Below are 23,737 nucleotides of genomic sequence, written 5' to 3'. Positions count from 1 at the left end.
AGGTATCTCCTGGTGTAATCTTGAAGTGATAATGCGTCTCTGCTATTTGGCAACCTCTTGTTATGTGAAGTGCACCAGAAACAGGTGAGGTGCCCTCCGGAGAAAGGAGACATTCGCCTGAACTCCAGGTCAGACTAAGAATTACTCAAACACAACCCGTCTGTATTTTTTGTTTCCCTTTCTTGCTAATACAAACCATTTTCTCCTCAAGGTGCACTTGATCATGGAGACTAGAACAGTTTGATTTTTTCTCTCTGTGAATCTGTATCCCCTCTTAAAATGCTTTTTTTCTCATCCTGCGTAATTGCCTCCACTTGGCTCTTATGATGCTTCCCTCTCTCTGCTCACCTGCATCCACTCTCACACTCTACTCCATCCACGCAGCACACACTCGTTTCCTCCACCATCACCAAGGTTCACAGCCGTATCCATAAATGTCAAGCTCTCACGTTTTCAGAATAGGAAATAGCTTGAAGCCCTCTACCTTCTGTTGTTTGCAACTCTCTGAAGAGAAGGCGGTAGGGGAGCTTTTATTGTGGTTTTTTTTGGGGGGGGGGCAGGGTTGGAAGGGGTAATGAAAAGGTATGTGTGACGAATTGAGGCAAAGGGCGAGCAGGCAAGCTGCGTGGTGATGAGAGGAGATGAGGGCACAGAGGAGAGAGGGGAAAGTCTGGGAAAAAATGCAGAGTTGAAGGGTTTGGAAGAGCAGAATCAGCACATATGCAAACACTCTGAGGAGCGAGCCACACACACGCAGACACACACACCTGTACACGGACATCAGGCGAGTTTTGCTGTTGTGCCGTTGTGAATATCTTCCATATCAGGATGTCATACTGGGCCGGGTTGGCTCTTGGAACAGCGACTCCCTGTTGCGCTGCGAGGCTATTACATGGTCTAACAGAGCTCGACTAATAACGTGGACCGGATCAGCCACTTTCTACTTCCTCTTCAGATCATCACGTATCACAGGAGTTGGGGCATTTTACCACCTACTCATGCCAGAGACCTCTCTCAACCCTAATCCTACACACAGACACAAAACAAAGCGCTGGTCTTCCTTTTTCTCTCGCGGACTTCCTAACCTCACATAACACTGCAATACATCATGGAAAATAAATCAACTGTTGCCATCGGTCAGTTGGCGACTATCCACTGTCAGTGTTTTATTGTGCTTTGTTGCCTGGCTGTTTGTTGCCATTAATCTGTTTGAATAGCTGTGGGGGGCGTTCCAAAAGCACTTCTCGCTGAATTTACTGTCTTGGTGGCTGAGCACACATCTGTCTTTTCCTCAAACAGAATTCACACCCAAATTCACCGTACAACCCTCTGCACATACACACCTTCAAACCCCCAATCCCCAAATCCCTGTTTACTAATTCTGTGACTATGCATGTGTGTGTTTGCCACTGAATGTTTTCCATTTTGTGTTTTGTGCCGCGCTGCTGATTGAATCAATTCTATTGACTGACCTGAGCAATAAAGAGAGATGACACGTGGAAATCATTGCATTAAACAGTATGGTCTTATCGACTCTCATAATGTTGCAATTGCAGCAAGCTGAAGTGTCTCCCCGATTAGGTATTAGATCACATGTGCCTCATCCGTGGCTTTTAAAAGAGATCTTTAAGGTTCGCTTCAGTGCTTTCTGTGGCGCGAAATAAAGCTACGACAATAGAGCTGAGAATAAAGGCGTCATTGGTCTCTTTCTTTCTGCCAGAGAGCACCGTGTTCTTCTTCCACAGCCAGAAAGAGGCGGTGATTTGGCAAAGTGAACATGAGAGACAGTATTACAAACAGTTCAATCGCTACACTACATTTTTTCCATGTGTATGTTAGTGTCAGACAATGCACTTGGCTTCAGGTTGCACGAGATTGCATAATAAGACGCTGGAAATGGATGCCAGTCTGTGTGTACGTACAGAAACAGGTCCTTTGGGAGGCTGTAATGGAACACCATTAGGAGTCACAAGCACCAGGCTGCACGGCTTTATTGCGAGCGGTGGTGCGCAAACTGCCAAGTGTGTTTTCACCAGGATGGAGCATTTTACACAAGATACACCCGCAGGCATAATGTCTGCCGCTCCGGCCTCCCTCTCCGTCTCTCATTCTCCCAGTCCCCTTATATCAACACGTCCGCACACTCATGCGTCTGTCAAGCCCCTCCCCTGCCTCAGTCCTCCATTTTTTTCCCTCCATCAACTCAGTGACACCCAGCAGTGGGCCGTGACATTACAGAAAAACAGAGCAGGGGCGGTGGGGGATGGAGGGAGGAACATTACAGGAAGAAAAAAAAAAGAAGAAGTAGAGAGATTGTGAAGGCAAGAGGGAGAGACTTAAAGAAGCGGGGTTAGGAGGGCGGGGGCACGGGAAAAAAAAAGATTGAGAGCAAGCAAGTGTTGGACTGAGTGACAAGTAAGTGAGGAACATGTGAGTGATTTCCTCAATGTCATGAGGCAACGTGGGGGCGGCTGCAGCTGCGGGTGAAGGAGTGGCGAAGCAAGCTTGATGGCCTCCACAGCTGATGAGAGGAACCGGTCCCTTTGAAAGAAAGAGCTCAATAATTCAGAGGGAGGTGGGAAAAGAGGGAGCAGAGGAGAGTGAGGCGACAGAATAAGAGCCGCTGGCTGACAGGCATTTAGAAAATACTGTATAGCTTTTTTCAGAAATGCACATGTGAGAAAACAGCAGGAGAACCGTTTCACTGTGGGCAAGAGGGTGTGTCGATGACTTTTCTAATATGTGAGGGTTGCACAAACAAAACAAAAAGAACTAACTAAATACGAACAAAAATGGAAAGAAAGCTTTTGGTGTTGATGTACTTTAAATAAAAACTTAATCTCTGCAGTGCAATTTATACGTTACATTACGAGTGTCAGAAAATATCAAACAGCAGCAGCACCACTCCTGCTGCGTGTGGACGTCAGACTTGCCAGAAAACTCCTTGTGGGTGCTCCAGTGGTTGCAGCACAGCGGCAGAATTCCTGGCACATTCCCCGCGCAACGGAATCTGTTGTGTGTTGTTCCCAGGTAAGCTCTTTGTGCAGGACATCACTTTGGAACCATTCATTCACACTGGCAGGCACACAGTATGGCCACAATCAGAGCTGCCACCAGCCTGCAGTGCAAACACAAGCAGAGGAATTATTCTCTTATGAAAACCACAGGGGGTCAATGCATAAACTCCATCCTGTAGAGCAAATGCAGTGCCGGGAAAGTGTTCTGAATGGAAGTGAAGGAAATTCGCTGCAGACAGTGAACTTCCATTTGCCTTGCAAGAGGTAAGACAACCAGCACTGACACAGCATGAAACCAGGGTGACATGGAAGGAATGGAGGGACATTAATTCAGACATTTTGCTCTTAGCTAAATTAATGTTGATGAGAATTAAAAAGCGGTCGCGGTGGGTGAAGCTGTGACAAGAGGACACAAGATTAGAATTCTTCATAATGCAGAAGCTTTAAGTTTATTAACTTTTTTTCGCACCATGTTGAGAAGTTTTAGAAATCTGGAATTGTTCCTCAGTTGGATGATAATAGCCGAGCCAATTAGAGGCAGGCTTCAATTAAGCATCAAGCAACAAGATAATCTCAACCTCTAATTTGCATGCGCATATTCATTTATGTGAAAAATGGCTTTCATTTTCCCACATACATAAATATTCATCTCAGGCTCGCTGTAACGGTGCTTTTCAACTTGATGGTTTTTTCCTGTCATTAAAGCTGGTGTGTGATGGGGCTGCAGTGCATCCTGCTGGCTGAGCACAAGCACAACAAGTCTCACACCCTCCCAGTCTGCAGACGATACGGCCACTTGACCAACTTCTGCTTCATCATTTTACAGCAGATGCTCTCTGCAAACTCAGCCCTGATTTAAGTAAAGCTGGAAAGCAGAGTCTGATAAAACTCTTTAAACGTTTCCCAAGCTCAGAGACTAAACTGGGTCTGTAACTCGGTTTAAATTGCAAAACATGTCGGTTGTAACACAACGCACACTGCAGCGTAGATAAGCCACAGCCTGTAAACGGATAAAACACACTGATGAAAACAAAAACTGTGCTGCTGTTGTTCTCCAGACAAAAGCCAAAGCAATATCTCTGACATCCAAATGAATTATTCCGTATTATACCGCCACAAACAAATTCTTATGCGTGTTGTGCACAAAGCAAAGGAACATCAAAAATCCTCATGTGTCAGATGTAAGTTCAAAAGAATTTTTAAAATGCTCACACTGCAAACACGACTTCCAAAATTAGATCTGGGATTTTGGGAGTGAAATTGGTACAACTATTACTGGTACCGTGGTGTCTGCTCGCACTAATTGCCGTTACTTTACTGTGCGTTTTCCCAAGAAGTCAAGTTTTGTATCAGAAAAGAAAAATAAGATCCATACACCACCATGAAACTTGCCTCTTTTGCAATAATTAAAATGAACAAACACCTATATAACTCAGGTTATCAGTCTTTGGCATTGAGTTTTACATGATTCCACATTTCAGCACTATTTTTTTTTTTCTACTTAGACTTTCCGTCTCAAATGTATTTCCATAGTTGTTCAGTTTTCGTGGTGTAAGCAGAAAAGCAGAGCCTAAGCACTCTGGTGCATCCAAACACTTTTGCACTCATGGCTCCTAAAAGACCTATGGGGTACAACTCTGTGCTATTCCCTTTGCACACGGATGCATGGACACGACTAATGGTATAAAGTTATGAACACTACTGAGGATAGTGCAACACAATATTCTAGTGTTATCGCGTATGAGGGTTTGATCATTTATCCCTTGAGCAGCCGCGCAGCTTTTTGTTTATTCGTGCTCTTCAGAAAAGTGAAAACATATTTACATTCATGCTGTAAATGCCTGCAATCTAATGAAGGCATAATCAAGTCCAAATGTGCTTTGCACAATATGAAGTGCATCAGTCTATGATTATTAACTTAGTGATCTTGAATGGGTCTAAAGGGGCTCACTTTAAGACAAATGGGCTATCTCGGGCTTGTTGCTGACAGTAGTGAATGCTTAAATCCACATTAGCCTCAGACATCAGCGCTCTGACGACTGCTGAGCTGTTAGTGGCTCAGTCTGGCTTTGAATGCAGTGCTTATTTGCACATATCCCTGCTAATATGACCATAATAATATAATAATCGCATTAAGGTAATTAATTTGTGCTAATATGCTCCATACTTTGCCCAGAATATTGCAATTCTGAGTAATAATTTGTTTAACAGCTCTGCCCTCTACCAAGAAGCACTTCTCCACAAACACAGAGTGCTTACTCTATAAAGTTGGCTCAGTAAGAACATAAATATGCTCATTATTAACCATTAAAACCGCTGTGCATCAAATGGACCTTGCAAAGCATAAATGTCTCCGAGTTAATCTGGCTAAGAGCATCGAAGAGGTTAGTAAACAGTATTTTATGAAATTATTTCGCAAATATTAGCACAGCACAATAAAATATGCGTTCTACTTTCAAACTCCGGGTGCAGCAGGAGGATGTGACAGCTTTAATGGAGAGAATCTGCCCATTAACAGAATTACTGGTATATCCAGACATGATGCACTAGTCCAATCTAGTGCACCCATTCCTGAAGACTTACTGATATTCACAGATTTCTTTTATGAACTGCATACATCAACTGAGTGTGTGAGGAAAGGTAGAGCGCTTTGTTTCTGGTGGAGAATAAAGATTTGAGAAAACTAGAAAGATGAAGCTCTTAATTTACAAGAAGGGCATTCACAGGGTTCATAGCTCCGCTGAGGCTCAACAGTCCCCCCCACATCTAAATTCACCAGATCCAGATTTTTATTTGGATCTGCAACACAATTTTGCACATGCTCTTAAACAGTCCCATAAACATGCCTGAATTTTCTTTCATCAAGATCCGTGAATTATTCTCTGTGAAATCAATGAAAATGACAGAATTCCCCATCTCGCAATGTTAAGGAAATGAAGAAAAGATTCTTGAATCTGCACCAAAATTCAATGGGTTGTTTCCTGGCCCACACTGCATCCTTCCACCAAGTTTCGTGGTGATCTGTCCAGTGGTTTTTGCACAATGCAAACAAAATGACAGACGTAAATGAACACATAAATACAATAAAGGACATTTTTGTGATTCCTCGACAAACTCAACAAGGCAAACAGCAAATTTTGCATCATGGTAAATTTCTCCTCCAGCATCAACACTACAGACCTGCACCAGCCAGCTTTTTGCAGTTGTGTTGTCTGATGTAGTTGCAGATATTGCGTGCATTTCTTCAGGGGGAATAATCGCCTACTGGGGTGAGACCGGCTCTCTAGTTCCTCCCACCCGAGTAGAGGAGGTGTTTGGTCAGAGACTGAGGCAAAGAGTAAAGTCCATGTGGATGAAACCAGGAGTGAACTCTTCACACTCGTCTCTTGGAGGCATGAGCACCTCGGGGGCAGAACCTCCTCAGAGACCTGTGCAGCCTCCTTGTAGTTGGGGGGGTTGTATTCGGGCATTATTCACATTCACAGAGCTGCAGAGAGGAGCAGACCCTCACAGGTGGGACCAGGGGACACAGGCTGACTTTCTATGACTCTCCTCTGCGGCTTCACTCCAAATGATCCTAGAGATCTGACGTTTTTATCGTTTTTTTCTCTCTCTTTCCTTGTCCTGGTAATGATAGCACAGGGCAGGATAATATCCGCGTCGTGTCTCTGCTTCGTGATCCCACTGAACTAATTTTTCAGAGCAGATTGCATTGGACCATGATTTAGAATTCATACGCAGTCACGTCTGATGTGGCCCATGAGCCTCGCAGCAAATTAGTTCAATCTTTTTGTGGGGATTTAAAAAGGGCACCTGCCACTCTGCTCTGCACCAGCTCTACATCACAGAGTCAAATGACACAGAGTTCAAGTCAGAGAGGAGAAGAGGAAAGATGGATTTTTCAGTTGTTTGCATCTTTTTTGTTGTTTTGCTGGTTTTTGTGGACCCTAAGCATAATGTTATTTTGACATTACATAAGATAAAAGTAAAGAAAATTGTTTATTTTCAATTATGAACATTAAAGGGGGAATCTAGATATAGGGATTAAATCAGATTATAAAATGAGCAGCAGAATAAAACAACAACGTCACAAACACACATTGGACCAGAGAGAAAGAATGCACACACACACACATTTGAATAAACACTGATCACTGGCAGGCAGTTAATTGTTGCACTCACTTGTACGCATGTCATCCTGTGCGTCTCCTCCTCAGTCTCTCAGTCTCTGTTCCAGGTTTAACTTCCCTGCTCCTTCAAATCATGAAGACTATGAGCAGTCATCTCACTTTCTCTGTCCACATCGATCACAAGTCTGATATCCATGAGTCAAAAACAGCAGGAACATGTCCAGGAGATGTAGATATTATTAAATCTAAATATTAGAAGAGAAAACTGAAAAAAGTTCAGACGCCACAGATGAGGAGCATGACGGGTAAACCCAAAATGCACCTGTCCAGCACGCAACCTTCTGGGTGTGTTTGATTTAAGTCACCTGATGTGATTCAATCTGCAGATGCAACGTTTCTCTTTGTTTGTGGAGGAGCTGAGATGGTTGTTAACTGCTGTGATCTTAACATTTATAAGATCCGAACCTCCGGGAGCGTCTGCAACCACGTGGAGCCGGCGTCTCTTCTTCAGTATTTACCTGTAATTTACCTGTGGTTTAACGTCGAGTTCTGCCCTCTTGTGGCAGCAGCGATAATAACAGCTTCATCACTCCTGCAGCTCTCACATAGTTTATTTTGATTGTGGCCAAGACTTGAATAAAAAAAAATCTATATATATATTTTTTAAATGCTTATTACATGAAATATACATATGCAAAAATATATTCACAAATGTGCAAGTACACAATAAACACATTTTGTACGTGAAAATGTGAATTGACAATGCCATCCCCAAATTAATGATGAAATTATAAAATAAAGAAAGAACTTACTCTTGAACGCCAGTATGTTACGTTATTTATTTCTTTATTTAATTATTTAAGAAATTGCACATTTAGCTCAGTGCGATATCGTGTTTTATTGTGTAATTGTTTCTAGAGATGTTTGTCAGTTTATGTCTGTATCTTGTTTTTCCCTCCTCTGAATTTTATTGTACTGTATTGTTAAAGATAAATCCCAGCTGCATGCATTATGTCACCCGCCCATGATAAGAAAAAAGGTCACATATCTTAAGTTGTTCATTGTTTATGATAGTGATTCTAGTTGTTTGAATGGTTTGTGTAACTGACGGTTATGTTAGTGTTTGTTCCCATTCCAGGAATCAATTTTCCAGGAAAATGTCAATAATTGAAAATGTTTAAAATATAAATTGATCAATATGTGAAAGATGTAATAAAATCCTTAATACAAGGAGCACTAAGACTGCGTGTGTTCATTTTGTCCTTCAGAACCTCAAGAGTAAAGCGTAAGGTTCAAAATTATAATAGAGAATGTGGTCGACCTTGTGAGAGTTTCAGTGCACAGTAACTAGGTATCAAGTCCAATATGATGAAAACCAACACAGCCAAATAGATTCAGTTGTGGGCCTGGGAGGTTAGAGAGTGTATTTCAATGCAAGTATTTCTCTGTTAACATAAAACATGGTTTGATCATTCGCCCCGGAGCGGCCCTCTGGCTTTGGTACCGTACATGTAAACCAGCGTCGTGTTCAAAATGCACAAGTCAGCAGCTTTTAGAGTTTTCTTTAAACTTGCAGGATTTGCTGAGTTTGCAAATCTGCTTCAATTTCCAACCCAATAACAGGAGGTAAATTGTTGTTCCATGCTGAACCAGAAAATTCTCAACACTGAAAATTATCTTACACTTATTACCGTCTCCACTCAGACACTGCCTGCCTTAATCTGCACCACCAAACAGGATTTCTACAAATTAAACTTTCTCTCAGGTTAAAAACACGAAAGGTAAAATCGCCCCCAAAGGTAATATATACGAAATTATATCCACAGCTAGAGATCATGAGAGCGAAAAAAAGAAAGGTGCTACAGAGGGGAATTGCACCCAGGAGATGAAAATGAACATCTCAGATCATGAAAACCACTGCACCCCGACATCTCCTACATACAGGAGCATCTATTTGAGTGATGGTGTAATACTCACGTTTCTCCACTGGACTGTGATATATCACAGGGACAAAACCTTCACAGCGACCTGCAGCACTCCATTTTGTCACAGCCCCAATTTAAGTAAATCTTCGCAGTTGTGAGGTTGTTTTTGTCTAATCAGACTGGATTAAAAGCTTATGTGAAAGTTATTTTCACTTCTTAAGTTTTTTGAAAAATACAGGAGGAATCAACGAGGAATCCTTCACACATTGTATAAAAAAGTCTTGTAATACCCTACTCAAAACTAAGTATTGATTAATACAATATATGTAATGATACCTTTGATTTAAATGGTTCTGAACTTGCAGATTGGGTCTTTAAACACTGTTATTGAAGTTAGAGGTGAAGGATACAGATGTATTTCTTCATTCAGTGACAGTCAGTAAACTGGGTGTTTGTGTTTAACACAAAAAATACACTTTTTTACACTTCAACAAAAGAGGAATGAGGTGTGATGTACATTCACAGGGTCACATGACAGTGACTTCCTTCCCCCCTTTCTACTGTGGAACATACCCTTGTTATCATTTCTTCTTTGTGGCTCTGTACCAGTGACAGTTGTCAGGCTTTATGTTCTCAGTTTATCTGTCCGTACATCTGTTCCATTCTCGTGTATGTACGTAACGCCTTGAGGGGAAGTTTTTTTAAATTTGGTACAAACCTTCACTAGGACTCAAATTTGAACTGGTTAGAATTTGGTGTTTGAAGGTCAAAGGTCGAGGTCATGTGACGTCATGCTGTTGTGATATATCAGGAATCACCCATGAGGAATTTCATTACATCTGCCAAAAACATTTATTTTCTAGTCAAGGATGACTTGACTAGAAAATGGAGGTCAAAGGTCAAAACCATAATAACCTCACAAGACATCTTTTTGGATGTTAATAATTCTTACACCGACTATTAAAAAAACACACAAAAGCCTGATTTGATAATACGATGATGTGAGAACATTTTACACAGAAAAGGTCAGAGGTCAACTTCATTGTGACATTTTATGCAAAAACACATTTTCTGGCAAATTCTCAACACCATAATACAAGTCATTTGAAACTTAACATTATTTTTTATGGATTAAGCTGAGGAACTGAAGGAACTGTTTCAAAAAGTGATAAATTGACACTGTGTCATTCAGCTCAGCACTGAGTCCCCAGTAAGTTTGTCAGAGTATGACGGTGTGGGCGCAGTTCCTCTTTATGCGTCATAGCTATTTTTTCTCACTTATATAAAGGAAATGTCATTTTGCGCATATTGTTGGAGTGCTCTCTCAGTTTGGCATGGCAGGGTGCTGTGCTGTTTGGGGTTACTGGTGCCATTCTGATAACGCTTAACATCCAGTTATATGAAAACGTTGTTCTAAAGTCGACCAAAAACACTTGGATATTGCAAATGTCGAAAAGACTAAATTCTCACAGGAAAATCCATCGATGCACGGCATGTTAGTGGAGCAGATGTAAAACTGAAATGAAACTGTGAAACTGACTGATCTGACTGACCTTTGGGTTTTAATGTACAAATCTCGATATTTTAGAATGACTTCCTGCAAACCTGTGTTGCCAACAAAAATATATCTGATCAAGATAAAAGTCTTGTTTCTTCTTTCGAAAAGAGAAAAGTCTCATTGGTGACAAAAAAAAAAAGACAAAATCTGAAAATCTCCAAACAAACAAACAGTAGATTAATTTCAAACAGCAAAGAAAATCTCCTTCTTCTTCTAAAATAACTCCCAAACCATGTGATTATAAAAAGAGAAAGCTCCCTGCAGGTCTACAGGCCCTGCTAACAAGTCAAGTTAAGTCAAGTTTAATGCTTTATCTATAGTATACCACTAACAACTCGGTGGTAAAATATGATTACGTTTCATAATAAATATAACAACACGAAACGCTTCTTGGGTTAAATGCACTCATCTGCTTCTCTGCTCTTCAGAACTGTGGTATAATTTTTTCAGAATTACTATAGTGTGAAAACCTTCTGTCTGCCCTGGGCCGCTTTTAAAAGGGAAGACGCTAAAGGCACAAAAGGAAGATGGAAATTCGACTATACAAACGATTCTTATGGTTAGCTTCCAACAGAGGAAAAGCCACGCAGGGACAAAGTGGAAAGACAGTTTTATATCATCCAAGTAGGTTTACATGTACAAGGAATTTGCTGTGTCGTGTTTGTGTAAACATAAATATAAAAATGAAAATATATAAGTAGGAACCAGTATAAAGATATGATTTATGCTCTTATGCTTCTTGATGACTGAAACATTCAACCAGTTTCCTCTGTTTTAACTTTTAACTTTGCTCTGTCTGAACAACTCAGTCACCGTCCTACATGTATGCTCTTCTATGTAAAAAAAAAAAAAAGGAGAAAAAAAGGAACTGTACTTATTGCACATGTCTGCACTGCTGGAACACAAGAATTTCCCCTCGGTGACGAATAAAGTATGTCTATTTATCTATCTAAACATTATCATTATAAGACAATTTAAGGTTTGACATTTTGTCTTTATGTCGCTACATGCATCCATATCAAAACATGATCTGCACAGAAGGTTTGTCAGCTTCTTCAGCAACACCTTTTTTTCTGATCAAAAACTAAAGGGTGCATTCTGCTTAACTACAAGCCTCCAACAGTGTTGTATCACGCCACAAATTTTGGTGTATGGTATGATACAGCAACACTTTTCTGTCAACGTCAAAGTCAAATTTATTTACATAGCACATTTAAAACCACTTGGTTGTTCCAAAGTGCTTCACAATACAAGGTACAACAAGAAGTGTGCCACTCGGCCATTTCCCAAATATTTACACAACTGCAGGTAGGAGAAAATTATTGGAGAACAACGATTTTGATATTAACTGGCCAAGTAAACTTGCATGAGGAAGGATCATTCCGCACCAAGAATAGTGTGATAGCTTCAGCGTATTTATTGATTCACTGACAACTGCAGACTTTTCTAAAAACTGAACATGTTGAAACGAGTCTCTGTCTTTTCTGTGGGACAGACACAGCAGTCGGACGAGACTTGTCCGTCTCCATGTAGGAAGTTGTTGAGCCACGCTGCAGTCCCCCCTCATTGTTCGAGATTAGATAAGATCTCAGAAAGAAGCTAAAAGTAAACAAGCTCAACCAACACAAAATGTCCAAATCTCTATACATGCATACTATTTTGGTTTGGCCATGAAGGAGGATAAGCCCTGGACGTTCGCCATGATCGTATTGAGCACAGAATCACTCTTTGAAAAAGAAGCCAGGATTAATCTGTGTCTTTATTTGTGTTCTGAGTATGCAGCTACGTGCAGCTCTGGCCTCGTCTCAGTGATTCACCAAGCTCAGCACAGCATTGAGCGACCACAATATCCTGTCACCTAAACATTCATCACACACACAGTCAGACGGGCTTTTAATGTCGATTCTGTGTCTGGGCCGGTGGCAACAGTTGGCTTTCGGGTTGAAAAGGATTCTTTATTCACGTGTTGCACTGAGTAGAATTATTTTTCCTATATATTTCCTCTTCAGTCACCTTTAATAATAATACCCTCCATAACCTGCCACCAGCCACTGTTACCCTTGGCTATATTTTTACAGTTGATTACCCCAAAATACACAGTATCCACACATCTGGAGTTTGCTCCTGTAATTTGCATGGCATTATGGATATAGTGCATGATGCAATACATCATTTACAGTCAATTACTGAATTTTTTGAAAAATACAAAAAAGATATTTGCAGTAGTGCTACTACACAAAGGCTATATCTCTGTTTTGTTTAGTTTTTTTATGTTGGAACAAGTTATACATCCATGTTTTATTATGTGAGAATAATCAGCAAGTGAGGAGGAATCCTGTATGTTGCAGAGCCTTCAGCTGCTCTGCACCACCACTCTGCTGCTCTCTGGCACCTCACATCTGCCAGCTGGAGTCTGATGGACTGTTCACTGCTCACAACACATCTGTTTGAATCAGTCTTCCGCTCGTGTCATCCCATCCATCCCTCACTAATCGGATTTTAACCTTTGGTTTTACTTGTCACTCTTGTGGTCACATAGGATTAACTGTCATGTGTCTATGTCTGATTTTAACCTTGGTTTTAATTGAACTACTCTTGTGTCACTTATGTTGTATTGATAAGTGTGTCTCTGGATCAGTTTCTTATGTGTGAAATTATATACGTATAATATGTTTGTTTATGATATATTGTGTCCTTGGGTGTTTAGTAATAAAATGTATGATAATTATTATTATGAATATTATTGTTATTGATGAATTGTGTTAATATTGTACATTAATGTGTATTTTACTGTGGACTCATCCTGTTACCAAAGAAGAGGGCTCTAAAATCAGTTTCAACATTACACATGGCAACTTTGTGCAACAGTGAAAAATTCCCTACCTGAGGTGCAACACTTGAAGTTTCCCTTATTGTGTTGTTGTGTAGTTAGTGTTGTCATAGTAAGAGTGGTTCCCTAGTGTGTACTTCATGTTGTTATTGAGAACCACCTTTTACAACAGCCATGGTTCCCAGTTTACACACTCTGTGTCCAATCTGTGTGTCATGTTGCTTATACTCAAGGCACAGATTCTTACTCCAGTAACTGCACAACCCAACAACTACAATGCAGCTACAGAGGCCGAGCTGTAGGACTGAAAGCTACATTACTTTATCAAAACTGTCGGGCTCTGATTTATGGTACCGCCACTGCCAGTTGAATTCCTGACCCCCATCCCCAAAATAAACCTGCACGAACCATAACTCTAACCCGTATATTCAGGTTAGCATGGTTTTCACTCAACATTGTTACTTGGTGGTGGTGGTACATGGTTGTAGAGTGGATCATCATGGTTAGGGTTTGAAGAAGGTGACTGACAGTGAAATCAAAGTTGATATCAAGTATATGTAGATTTTCCCTGAATTGTGTGTTTGCACATGTGGGAGCTTTGCATTTTCTGTAGGTAGCCACCCCCATGGCTGCCATAGAATTGAAGTTAATGCGTGTATTTTATCCCTTTTATCACTTTTTGAAAGACGTTATTGAGTGAAAAAATATGAGAAGGTAAGCTCTTTGACTGTTTTACTATCATATCAAACCAGACTTTATAAACAGGTCAGGCTAATGTCAGTATAATCCAGGGTCATTCTGTGATCATGCTCCATGGAACTGCTCCAAACCTCCAGTCCCTAAGAAGCTGTTTTCTGTTACCCTCGTGTTCCCACACGCACAAAGCCCAAAGCCAGCCACACTGTTGAGTGTGAAAGTGTGAAATAATGCAACAACCACACTTTCGGTTCTTGAATAGTTGCTGAAACTTTAACAATTTTTTATTGTTCCATTTGAACACCGTCAGCTTGTAAGCATTTACTTACAGTTTTATCTCTCAGCCTTAAACAGCCCCCAATCGTCTGCATAAGTCAATGTTGTAGATGTAGCACCTCTGACACCAACATAATGAGGTTGGAAAAAAAGGTGTGAATAACACAAGAGGCTGTACTTCCTTCGATGACATTCATTTCAAACTAAAGACAAAAAGATAATGACATACTGTATGTGGGGTTTTGTTTTGTTTTTCAGTGAGCACCCATATGACCTCAAGGAATTTGGTCAATCTTTTATTGAATAAGAATACAGCAGACCAGCCTTTGGGGACTGGGGAAATACAAATCTAGTTATATATACTCAGCAGTTCTTTGTTTGCTTTTCTAAATAAATCTGTGTTACCATTGTTGCATTTTTCTCCATCTGATGCAGTCTGAGGCAAAGAACATATATATGTCATCGTCATTCACAGACCAGGTGCTAACACTCCGTCTATGGGAGGGTCTGCCAGCCAGATGGATTCTGTAAAACAATGACCATTGACAGAAACTCCTTGACCTTCTCTCTATCCTCTTCTTACAGAATCCAACGTGAAGGAAAAGATAAAGCAAAATAAGCAGAGACACTGACACTGAGACATAAATAATGTGGGGGGAATAAAAAGCTGTTCTGTAACATGTTGCTGTAGTGAAAGAGTTATCAGAAACTTCTGCAGGCTGCACTGCCAGACAGTGTGGGAGTTAGTCAGAGAGAGTTAAACCCCTCCCCAGAAAATGTAGTCATCCCAGCAACTCACCATCATGAGATTCAAAAGGAGGAGGGAGACAGAGGCAGAGGGAGAGAGGACAGAGAAAAGAGACTGATTCATTCTTTTTTATACATATATATTCTGCTTTTTGTTGGCAACTGAACACACTTTCAACAACTGTTAACTTGACTGCGGGATGCAAACATTTTTTTCTTCCTTTGTTCAGTCACAGTCACTTTGGAGAAGTTGAAAAGAGAAGAGAAAAGAAGAGGATTTGACCCTTTGACTTGGAGAGTTCCCACGTTTATGTTTCGGCTGTTTGGACTTTGTGTATGTACTGACCTCATATACTGACCTGGACAGTGATTCATTTGTCCACCATGACGGGCAGGTGGAACCTCATAATACCTGGTGAGTCACATTTTTTGTCCCTGTGCATTGTAGTAAGAATGGAATATCATATGTTTTTAAAAAGTTCCAAACATTCTGTGCTCGTAGAAAGGAAACCAAGCTGAGGCAGTACCCTGCAGAGTTATATAGGCCTAAATGTTTTTGTCTAATGAAACTTTTAGTATAGTTACTTATCAATAACTAATAAATACATACATTTACTACAGGTAATAATGGTCAAGTTGGTTTTAAATTCCATATTTTATCACTTTGTTCTGCCAGCAACCTTATCTAAAGTCCAGTATAGAGTAAATTACCATTATAGAGTATGTATCTATCTCTATATTATTTGATGATTGCTGCAGCCTATCCCGTGTGACATTAGGTGAGAGATAGCGGTACACCATATAGAGTTCACCAACATATCACAGGGCCAACGTATACTGACACCTACAGTCAAGAGTTTCCAATAACCTTTAACCGATTTGCATGTCTTTGGACTGTGGGAGGAAGGCGGAGCACAAAAACCCACACAGACATGGGGGAAAAATGCAAACTCTGATACAGTATCAGCGTCCTGGACTTTGAGTGTAGGAAAAAGCCCAAATGAATCGAGAGAAAAGGAAGGAGAGTGATGCGGAGCACAGCAGCTTCTTTCCAAATAACCCACTATCTGGGCTCAACTGCACAGACAACCACTGATCCTCTGTCCGTCTATTTTTACACACTATGAGCTCATCGCTCAGCACCCATAGTGCTGGTTAGTAACCACAGTCACACACACATCGGTGGAAGAAACATTCAGTGTTGCCGTGCTACTTTATGATGTCATGATTCCAAGAAAGCACATTTTTTATTTTATTCTATGTTTTCCTGTTCTGAGGTGAAGAGATGATAATTGCAGCTGTCCACAGATAAATTTGTTTCCCTTCTTGAGTAACTAAGTCTCCTCAAGTTAGTTATTTAGTGGTAATTTCACGCAAAAATTACTATAAATGCTTTACTTTCCCACTTCCCTCTGATAACATCTGTATCAAGCCAATAATTTGTATTCAAATCATTAATATCAAATATCTCAGAATATCAGCAAATAAAGCAAATCTTCATGGCTAGGGCATGGTTGGTTATTTCTTTAAGGATTACACTTGGTTCAAAATACAGCCCAATAATGCTGACAAATAATGGAACAGCACTTTCTTCCTGTTTTTCCATACATTCGCCCCTTGGGGGACTGACTGTGGGCTCACACAGCAGAGGATGTAGAAGTATTTGTGTTGCACAATGCCAGCTCACGTTTCCTCACTTATAGGAAGCAGAGTTCTGCAGAAACCCATTTATTGTTCATTTTGAGTTATGGTGCAGATGCGTTCGGGAACAATCTCAGGAAATGTGAGGATAGGGTGAGGGTATTTACCTTTTCTACTGAGCCTGATCATTTCTGCTGTGTCCCTGTAGCTGCAACAAACTATTTTAAAATGGTTAAAAAGGGGAGAAAGTTTAGATTAAGCTCGAGTACAAGTGTAACAGATGTTGCAGTGATGTTCAGAGGATGATAAACTGTGGACTGAACAGTTGCCTGCTTGTTTTTTCAGCTCTGTGCCTCTCTGTCGTCATAGTCCTGTCCAAAGCATCCTGTCCCAATGGATTTAACAAAGTGAAGTCGATTTGCATTGGTATGAAAAACAAACTTACCTTCACACATAACTCACCGTTGAAAAACAAGCATGTTGTGGCATGTGCGCGTGTTTATGGCATTTTTAACAGATTGCTTATCTTTTCTTTCAGAATTTAGAAACTTTAAAGATATAATGTGATGAGGAATTTCTGTGAAAGATTATGTATAAAAATTCCATGTTTGATTTGTTGTCCTTCAACTGAATTTGTTCTGGTACAAAGAGTTTTTTCATGTTCCTGATTTTCTGATCAAGACAATGATGAGTGTGCCGTGGACGAGAATGATCCAGAAGAAATTGGACCCTGTGGAGAAGATTCTCTCTGTATCAACACCCACGGTGGCTTCCACTGCCAATGTAAAGACGGTTACAGATCGTCGACAGGCACTGTGACCTTCTTGGCTAACACATCTGCGACATGTAGAAGTGAGTCATCTTGTATTGTATTGAGTCTCGTTCACATTTACTAAACATAATCTACAACAAAAGTGAGATTTCTGTTTTGCTTTCAGATATCAATGAGTGTATGGAAGACAAAGACATCTGTGGATCTAATGCTCAGTGTTTCAACACAAGTCCATTTTACTCCTGCATTTGTAATGATGGATTCATCTCGACCACAGGGGTGGAGAAGTTTACTCATGGTGACAATGTGACATGTAGAGGTAAGAGTATTTATATACGGGGGAAAAACGTACATATATATATATATATATATATAATTGATCCCCATGTGCTGTAGTGACATGATGTTAGTGGCTCTTTACTTGAGGCAAGAAAAAAAATGATCAGAGTTTCTGCTGCAGTAATTCTTGAGTGTCTGCTTCCTTCTCACCAGATATTGACGAATGTCAAGAGGAACAGGTTTGTGGTCAAAATGCTACATGCATCAACAAAGCAGGCAGTTATCTTTGTGTGTGCAACGCTGGCTTTGGAATGAAATCTGGCAAATCAGACTTCTCTGGGAATCAGGAGCAATGTGAAGGTAAGGGCTATAAAATGGCGCATAAGCTATGGGTTAAACAGCTTAAAATGAGTCTTACATTGTGTTGAGTCATGGTAAGCCGTGTTTCAGGAGGTAAAACGTGTCATCGGCAAATCAGGATGTTGGTGTTTCGATCCCCACCTCCTCCACCCTGCATGATAAAAAGGTCAAGACACTGAGCCCCAAATAGCCCCTGACAGCAATGTGTGAATGTGTGGGTGAACATGTTCTTCAAAATACTTTAAAAGTTTGGTAAGACTAGAAAAACATTATATAAATAGTGTACATTTTCCATTATATAAAATAACTAAACAGGGGCCATGTTTGCACATTATTTTGATCTGTGTTGCTTCAAGGAAATTTTCCCAGAAAAGTGGAACCAGATGAAACATTTGATTTTAGTTCCGAATTTAAATTAGATCCTTAGAACTAGAAAAGATTATTTTTAGTTTGGTTACAAAACGAGTTGGTTTAGTGAATGGATGTCTATTGATGACTATTTTCCTTCATGTTTTTTCTTTGATCCATTATCTGTAAAATACTAACAAGTACCATTTTGGATATGAACGTTGGAGTGTGCCGAGATATTTAATGTTCCATTAGCGCTGACTGAAACACACACTGCAACCATTTTCCCTCTTCCTGATCTGTTTCCATTTTAGATATTTGTTTGATTGATAAGACAATCTGTGGAAATGGAACCTGCCACCGTGGAGCCGGCGGCCATTACTGTGCGTGCCACACAGGGTTCACTAACTATGGCGACAAAGGGTCTCGCTGCTCTGGTAAGAAAACAGCAGGGCTCAACTTTTTCCAGCATCCATTCTGCACCAGTGTTTGTTCAGTAAATGTATAAACAGAACATTTTCGTGAGCGCAGGTTTGCTCATGACATGAATGCTGTGGTCATCAGCAAGCACATCTGATCAATCAAACTTCCTGTTTCCTCAGCGTTAAACTGTGACAGTTTCAAAGATGTGAACAGTCTGTCAGAGGTAACAGTTTTATCACTGTTCATCATATATTGTGTTTTTACAATGTCTGTTATCTCATATGTTTGTCTCATCACTCTCCAAGAAATTTCCCACTGCACATCACCTCATGGTGCAGTTGAATAAGACTTGCCTGGAGCTCACAGAGGCCAAGAATCCAAAAGACTTCTATGAAGAAGACCTTTTAAGGGTATGTCTGCTTTTTTTTCATCATATCAATAGAAATGCAATTTTATTAGGTAAAATCTCATAACCAGTGCAGACACAGGAAGCTCTGGCTCCTTCAGGCTCTGTCACATGGTGTTCATATGTCTCTGCACAACCGTGTTTATGTTGATTGGAGGTGGTATGCAGACTGAGAGTCTGACACAGTCTGACTCTGTCTCCTGTTTTTTTCTCTGCTCATGCTAATGTTTCTACATCTCTGCAGAGGCTGTTGTCTTATATTGACGAGCTCTTGTCCGGTGGAGCTTTCAACGATAACAGGAAAGTCTCCACCTTTCTGCATTTGGTGGAGAACGTCCTGAGGCTGCTGGGACCCTTCATACAGCCCCCAGGGACAAATGTGTCCTCTGCACACACAGGTTCAGAATATATTTGCAGCATTTTATTAGCTTTTTTCTCCCTTTCATTCATAACTCATTTAATTATTCCTTCCAGAGTTTTACACTGCTTCCACACTTCAGATATAAATCTCATAAACAAACAATCAATACGTGTTAATAAAAAGCTTGTCTTTGTATCTGGGTCCAGACCTGGAGCTGCTGGTGCATAAAGGAGCTGAGTTACCCAGGGGGGCTGTGACTGCATCATCCAAGCGAGCTCGGCTGGACATGCAGTTAGAAACAGCTGCAGGAGATCCTTCCTACTACCCTGGTGATGATCAGACCTAATGAACACATTTGTTCCCACTTCATCAACACACAGATGATTTGCTAATGTAATGAATGCCCACTTAGTCCAGTGTTGCTATGATTCTAACAGGCTTTACAACACTGTCCTTGCTGAGTTATGAAAACCTGGAGGACTCTGCAGACGGCTTCATTGGTGAGATGAAACCGCCGGAGAACCACAGCCTCAAGATCAACTCCAAGGTGGTGACCGTCGCTGTCAGCAACAGAAACACAAGCCACCTCAATCAGCCGGTCAAACTGACTTTGTACCACCTGAGAAAGGTACAGAGGAAAGAAAATTCCTTATTTGTGCTGTTGTGAAATTGGTACATAAGGTTTTAAGATAATAGCATTTATCTCTATTTCAAGTGGTGTTTTCATGTCTTTTACAGTTAAATAAAACCAGCCACTGTGTGTTTTGGAATTCCTCATTGGCTGGAGGCGCATGGTCTCCTCGTGGCTGCAGTGTGGTGGAGTCCAACCATGAATACACTGTGTGTTCCTGCAACCATCTGAGCAGCTTTGCTGTGCTCATGGCACTCTATGACATAAAGGTTAAAACTCACAGCGATATGGAAATATACATATAGGGAGGAAGAAGAGATGTGGATTGACAGTATATGCTTGACAAGTGATCTCTCTCCCTCTCTCTCTCTCTCTCTCTCTCTCTCTCCCCCTCTTTCTCTCTCTCTCTCTCTCTCTCTCTCTCTCTCTCTCTCTCTCCTCCTGCAGAATAAGTTTGAGTTGCAGCTCATCACCTGGGTGGGTCTGTCCCTCTCGCTAATTTGCCTGTTCGTGTGCATCCTGACATTCTCACTGATCCGCTCTATCCAGAGCCCAAGAACCACCATTCACCTGCACCTCTGCATCAGTCTCTTCATCGCCGTACTCATCTTCCTCACAGGCATCTCTCGCACAGAGAACCGGGTAAAATACTCCAAATACAGCTTGCGTAGTCAAAAGTCCTGCTCTGTCCAAATGAGTGTGGTTAAGGTCTCTGACATGTTCAGAGGAATAAATGCTGAGGAACAGCACAACTGCTGAATGATTCATGTGGGTTCTGGAGATATGAACAACCTTTCAGAGAGGACTTTCTCGTAATTCTTTCTCCCCATTTCTCAGCATCTTTTGTCCCTTTCTCACTGCTGCCCTCCTCATCTCTCTCCTGTATCAGGTTGGCTGTGCAGTTGTTGCAGGGCTGCTGCATTTCTTCTTCCTGGCAGCATTTTGCTGGATGTGTCTGGAGGGCATCCAACTCTTCCGGATGGTTGTCCTGGTCTTCAACACCCACTTCAAAACCTTATACATGATGGCAGGTGGCTATGGAGTCCCAGCTGTGATTGTCGCCATCTCTGCCTTAGCTAATCCCAAAGGTTACGGCACTGAGACATAGTGAGTTCCCTCCTCTGATGCTGAGCGTTATATCTTTAATTCAAGCTTGGACCTCAGGTTATGTTGACCCACGGTGTGCTCAATCCTTTTGCAGTTGTTGGTTAAACCTGGAGTTCATTTGGAGTTTCTTTGGCCCTGCCTGTGTTATCATCACTGTAAGTTAGAAAATCATTCATGAGTTAAACCATTAACCTTGAAAATAGATTTCAGTGCTTTTTTTTAAAACCTCAAATCTGTTTCCTTTCAGGTCAACATCTTCTTCTTTCTCATCACGGTCTGGAAGTTAGCACAGAAGTTCTCGAGTTTAAACCCTGACCTGGACAATTTGCAGAAAATAAAGTAAGACGGCGTTTGATCAGAAACATGCATGTTCTTTATGAGTGTATGTATCTCTTTCAATAAAAACCAGGCTCTTTGAGATGAGTGCCTCAGATTTGACCACAGGGTTTCCTTGACATGTATCTCTGTTGCCTCCTGCAGGGCATTCACTATTACTGCAGTGGCTCAGCTGTGCGTGTTGGGAACCATGTGGATCTTTGGATGTTTCCAGTTCAAGGAGGGCACCATAGTCATGTCTTACCTATTCACCATCTTTGGCAGCCTTCAGGGGGTTTTGCTCTTCATCATGCACTGTCTGTTTTCCAAACAGGTCAGTTTTCGCTTGTCTCAAAAAATAAAGAACAAGCTCTTCTGCACTTTTAATCTCATATTCTAATTTGTATTCTAATGTAGGTCAGAGAAGAATACAGAAACATCCTACTCAGATGCTGTGCACCCCAGAAGAAGAGATACACAGAGTTCAACTACTCCAACTCCAGCAAAACACCCGTAAGCTGTATTAAATTATATATTTATATTTCATGTTTATGTAGAAATTGTCAGATTAAACAGTATTTTCCTATAAGTGCAACGTGTGCTGAAGCAAATATGATACTGTATAATATCTGATACTGTTTTTGTATTTGGTTACCATTTCTGTTCTACACCAATTATCTATTTATCATTTCTATTCCAGGATGACATTATAGGAATATGAGAGGAGATGTGAAGTGTGTTAAATTATGGTGCCAAAGCAAACCTTATGAAAGTACACTCAAAGTGCTTTGTGACTGATCTGATCTCCCCCCTCTGTCAGGCATCCAAGAGCAGCCAGGACACAGGAGAGTCTCACATCTGACGAGACAGACGTTACTCAAGAGCAAAGATGGACTTACTGTATATCTGCACTCTCAGTAGTGGCCAATGCACAAGTTTTTTTTACTGCAAAATGGTGTAAATAGTATCCTTCATTAGCAAGTGCTGGTCCTTTGTATTTTATAAGCTATGAAACTGTTGGTTAATGCAACTAAGCTATTTCTTTCAAAATGATAAAATGGCATGTTTCGGTAACTTTTACTGTCACACAGATATTTTTGTCATTTCTTTATGTGAAAAATAATATTGGTTTTGGACCGAAAATAAAAATGATAGATGGTATTATAAGAAGACCTGTTTATTGGGTACATCTAATACAGCTTGTTGTGTCATCCAGGTACTTAAATCAACAGACAGAGACAATCTGAAAGATATTATAAAAGCCAAACACTCTTTTATCCACTCCCTGGGTAACACATGAGCCAAAAAAACAATGACAATTAAGATACAGAGATGCATTTTAAATGTATGTATGTATGTGTATATTTGCTGGGTTCTCTTACTTAACTGCATTCCCTCTCTGTTCAGCTGTAACTGTTTTTATGTATTGTATCCACATTTTAATGTTTTATTTTTTATTTACCAAGTTCAAATAAGTTTAAAAACTTGAATTTTCAATAATTGTTACTATTGTCTGAGGGATATAATAAATGAATAAGTGCTGGTTCATCACACATTCTGAATTTCCAATTTATTATGTAATCTTTTGTTTTGTATTTACAATTTGTATTGTATATGTGTGTGTGTGTGTGTGTGTGTGTGTGTAATCTTTTTATGCCTTTGCTGGAAGCTTTGAAACCAAACCAGTATTTCTGATGCACCTGTTTAATTATTTTATTGAACATGTAGAAGAAAAATAAAAACCTTTTTGAACATTTCTTTGGTGGTGTCAGACCTCATTTTTAGTAAAACAAAAAACAAAAACAAGACATTACATAACTAAGCAATTTTGCATACAGTATAAGAGAAAAAATATCTTTATTGTTTTTTTCTGTATCTTCATTTCTGATGGTCTTTTTCATAGCTCCTTAGTTAC

At 40.4% G+C, this 23,737-nt stretch overlaps 1 protein-coding gene and 1 long non-coding RNA gene across 2 annotated transcripts; one reads left to right on the top strand and one right to left on the bottom strand.

Moving 5' to 3' along the window:
- Positions 1–1,644: 1,644 nt before the first annotated feature.
- On the bottom strand, positions 1,645–7,650 carry LOC138407637 (uncharacterized). Its single transcript, XR_011240971.1, has 3 exons — positions 7,513–7,650; positions 7,200–7,392; positions 1,645–3,118 (listed from the first exon to the last, which is right to left on the bottom strand). It is a non-coding gene; the product is annotated as an uncharacterized lncRNA (long non-coding RNA).
- A 7,464-nt stretch (positions 7,651–15,114) lies between these two features.
- On the top strand, positions 15,115–23,582 carry LOC109634089 (adhesion G protein-coupled receptor E5). Its single transcript, XM_020094363.2, has 19 exons — positions 15,115–15,594; positions 17,166–17,246; positions 17,502–17,672; positions 17,759–17,911; positions 18,085–18,231; positions 18,894–19,016; positions 19,182–19,225; positions 19,308–19,412; positions 19,653–19,806; positions 19,976–20,098; positions 20,207–20,397; positions 20,508–20,669; positions 20,848–21,042; positions 21,290–21,507; positions 21,602–21,662; positions 21,755–21,846; positions 21,988–22,156; positions 22,240–22,335; positions 22,643–23,582. Exons 1-19 carry the CDS (start codon positions 15,564–15,566, stop codon positions 22,682–22,684), a joined length of 2,358 nt encoding a protein of 785 aa, XP_019949922.2. The 5' UTR covers positions 15,115–15,563; the 3' UTR covers positions 22,685–23,582.
- Positions 23,583–23,737: the final 155 nt, after the last annotated feature.

The sequence above is a fragment of the Paralichthys olivaceus genome, chromosome 5 (assembly GCF_024713975.1).
Source record: "Paralichthys olivaceus isolate ysfri-2021 chromosome 5, ASM2471397v2, whole genome shotgun sequence".
Lineage (NCBI taxonomy): Eukaryota > Metazoa > Chordata > Actinopteri > Pleuronectiformes > Paralichthyidae > Paralichthys > Paralichthys olivaceus.
The sequence above is the reverse complement of the archived record's forward strand: the minus strand, read 5'-3'. Positions and strand labels throughout refer to the sequence as shown.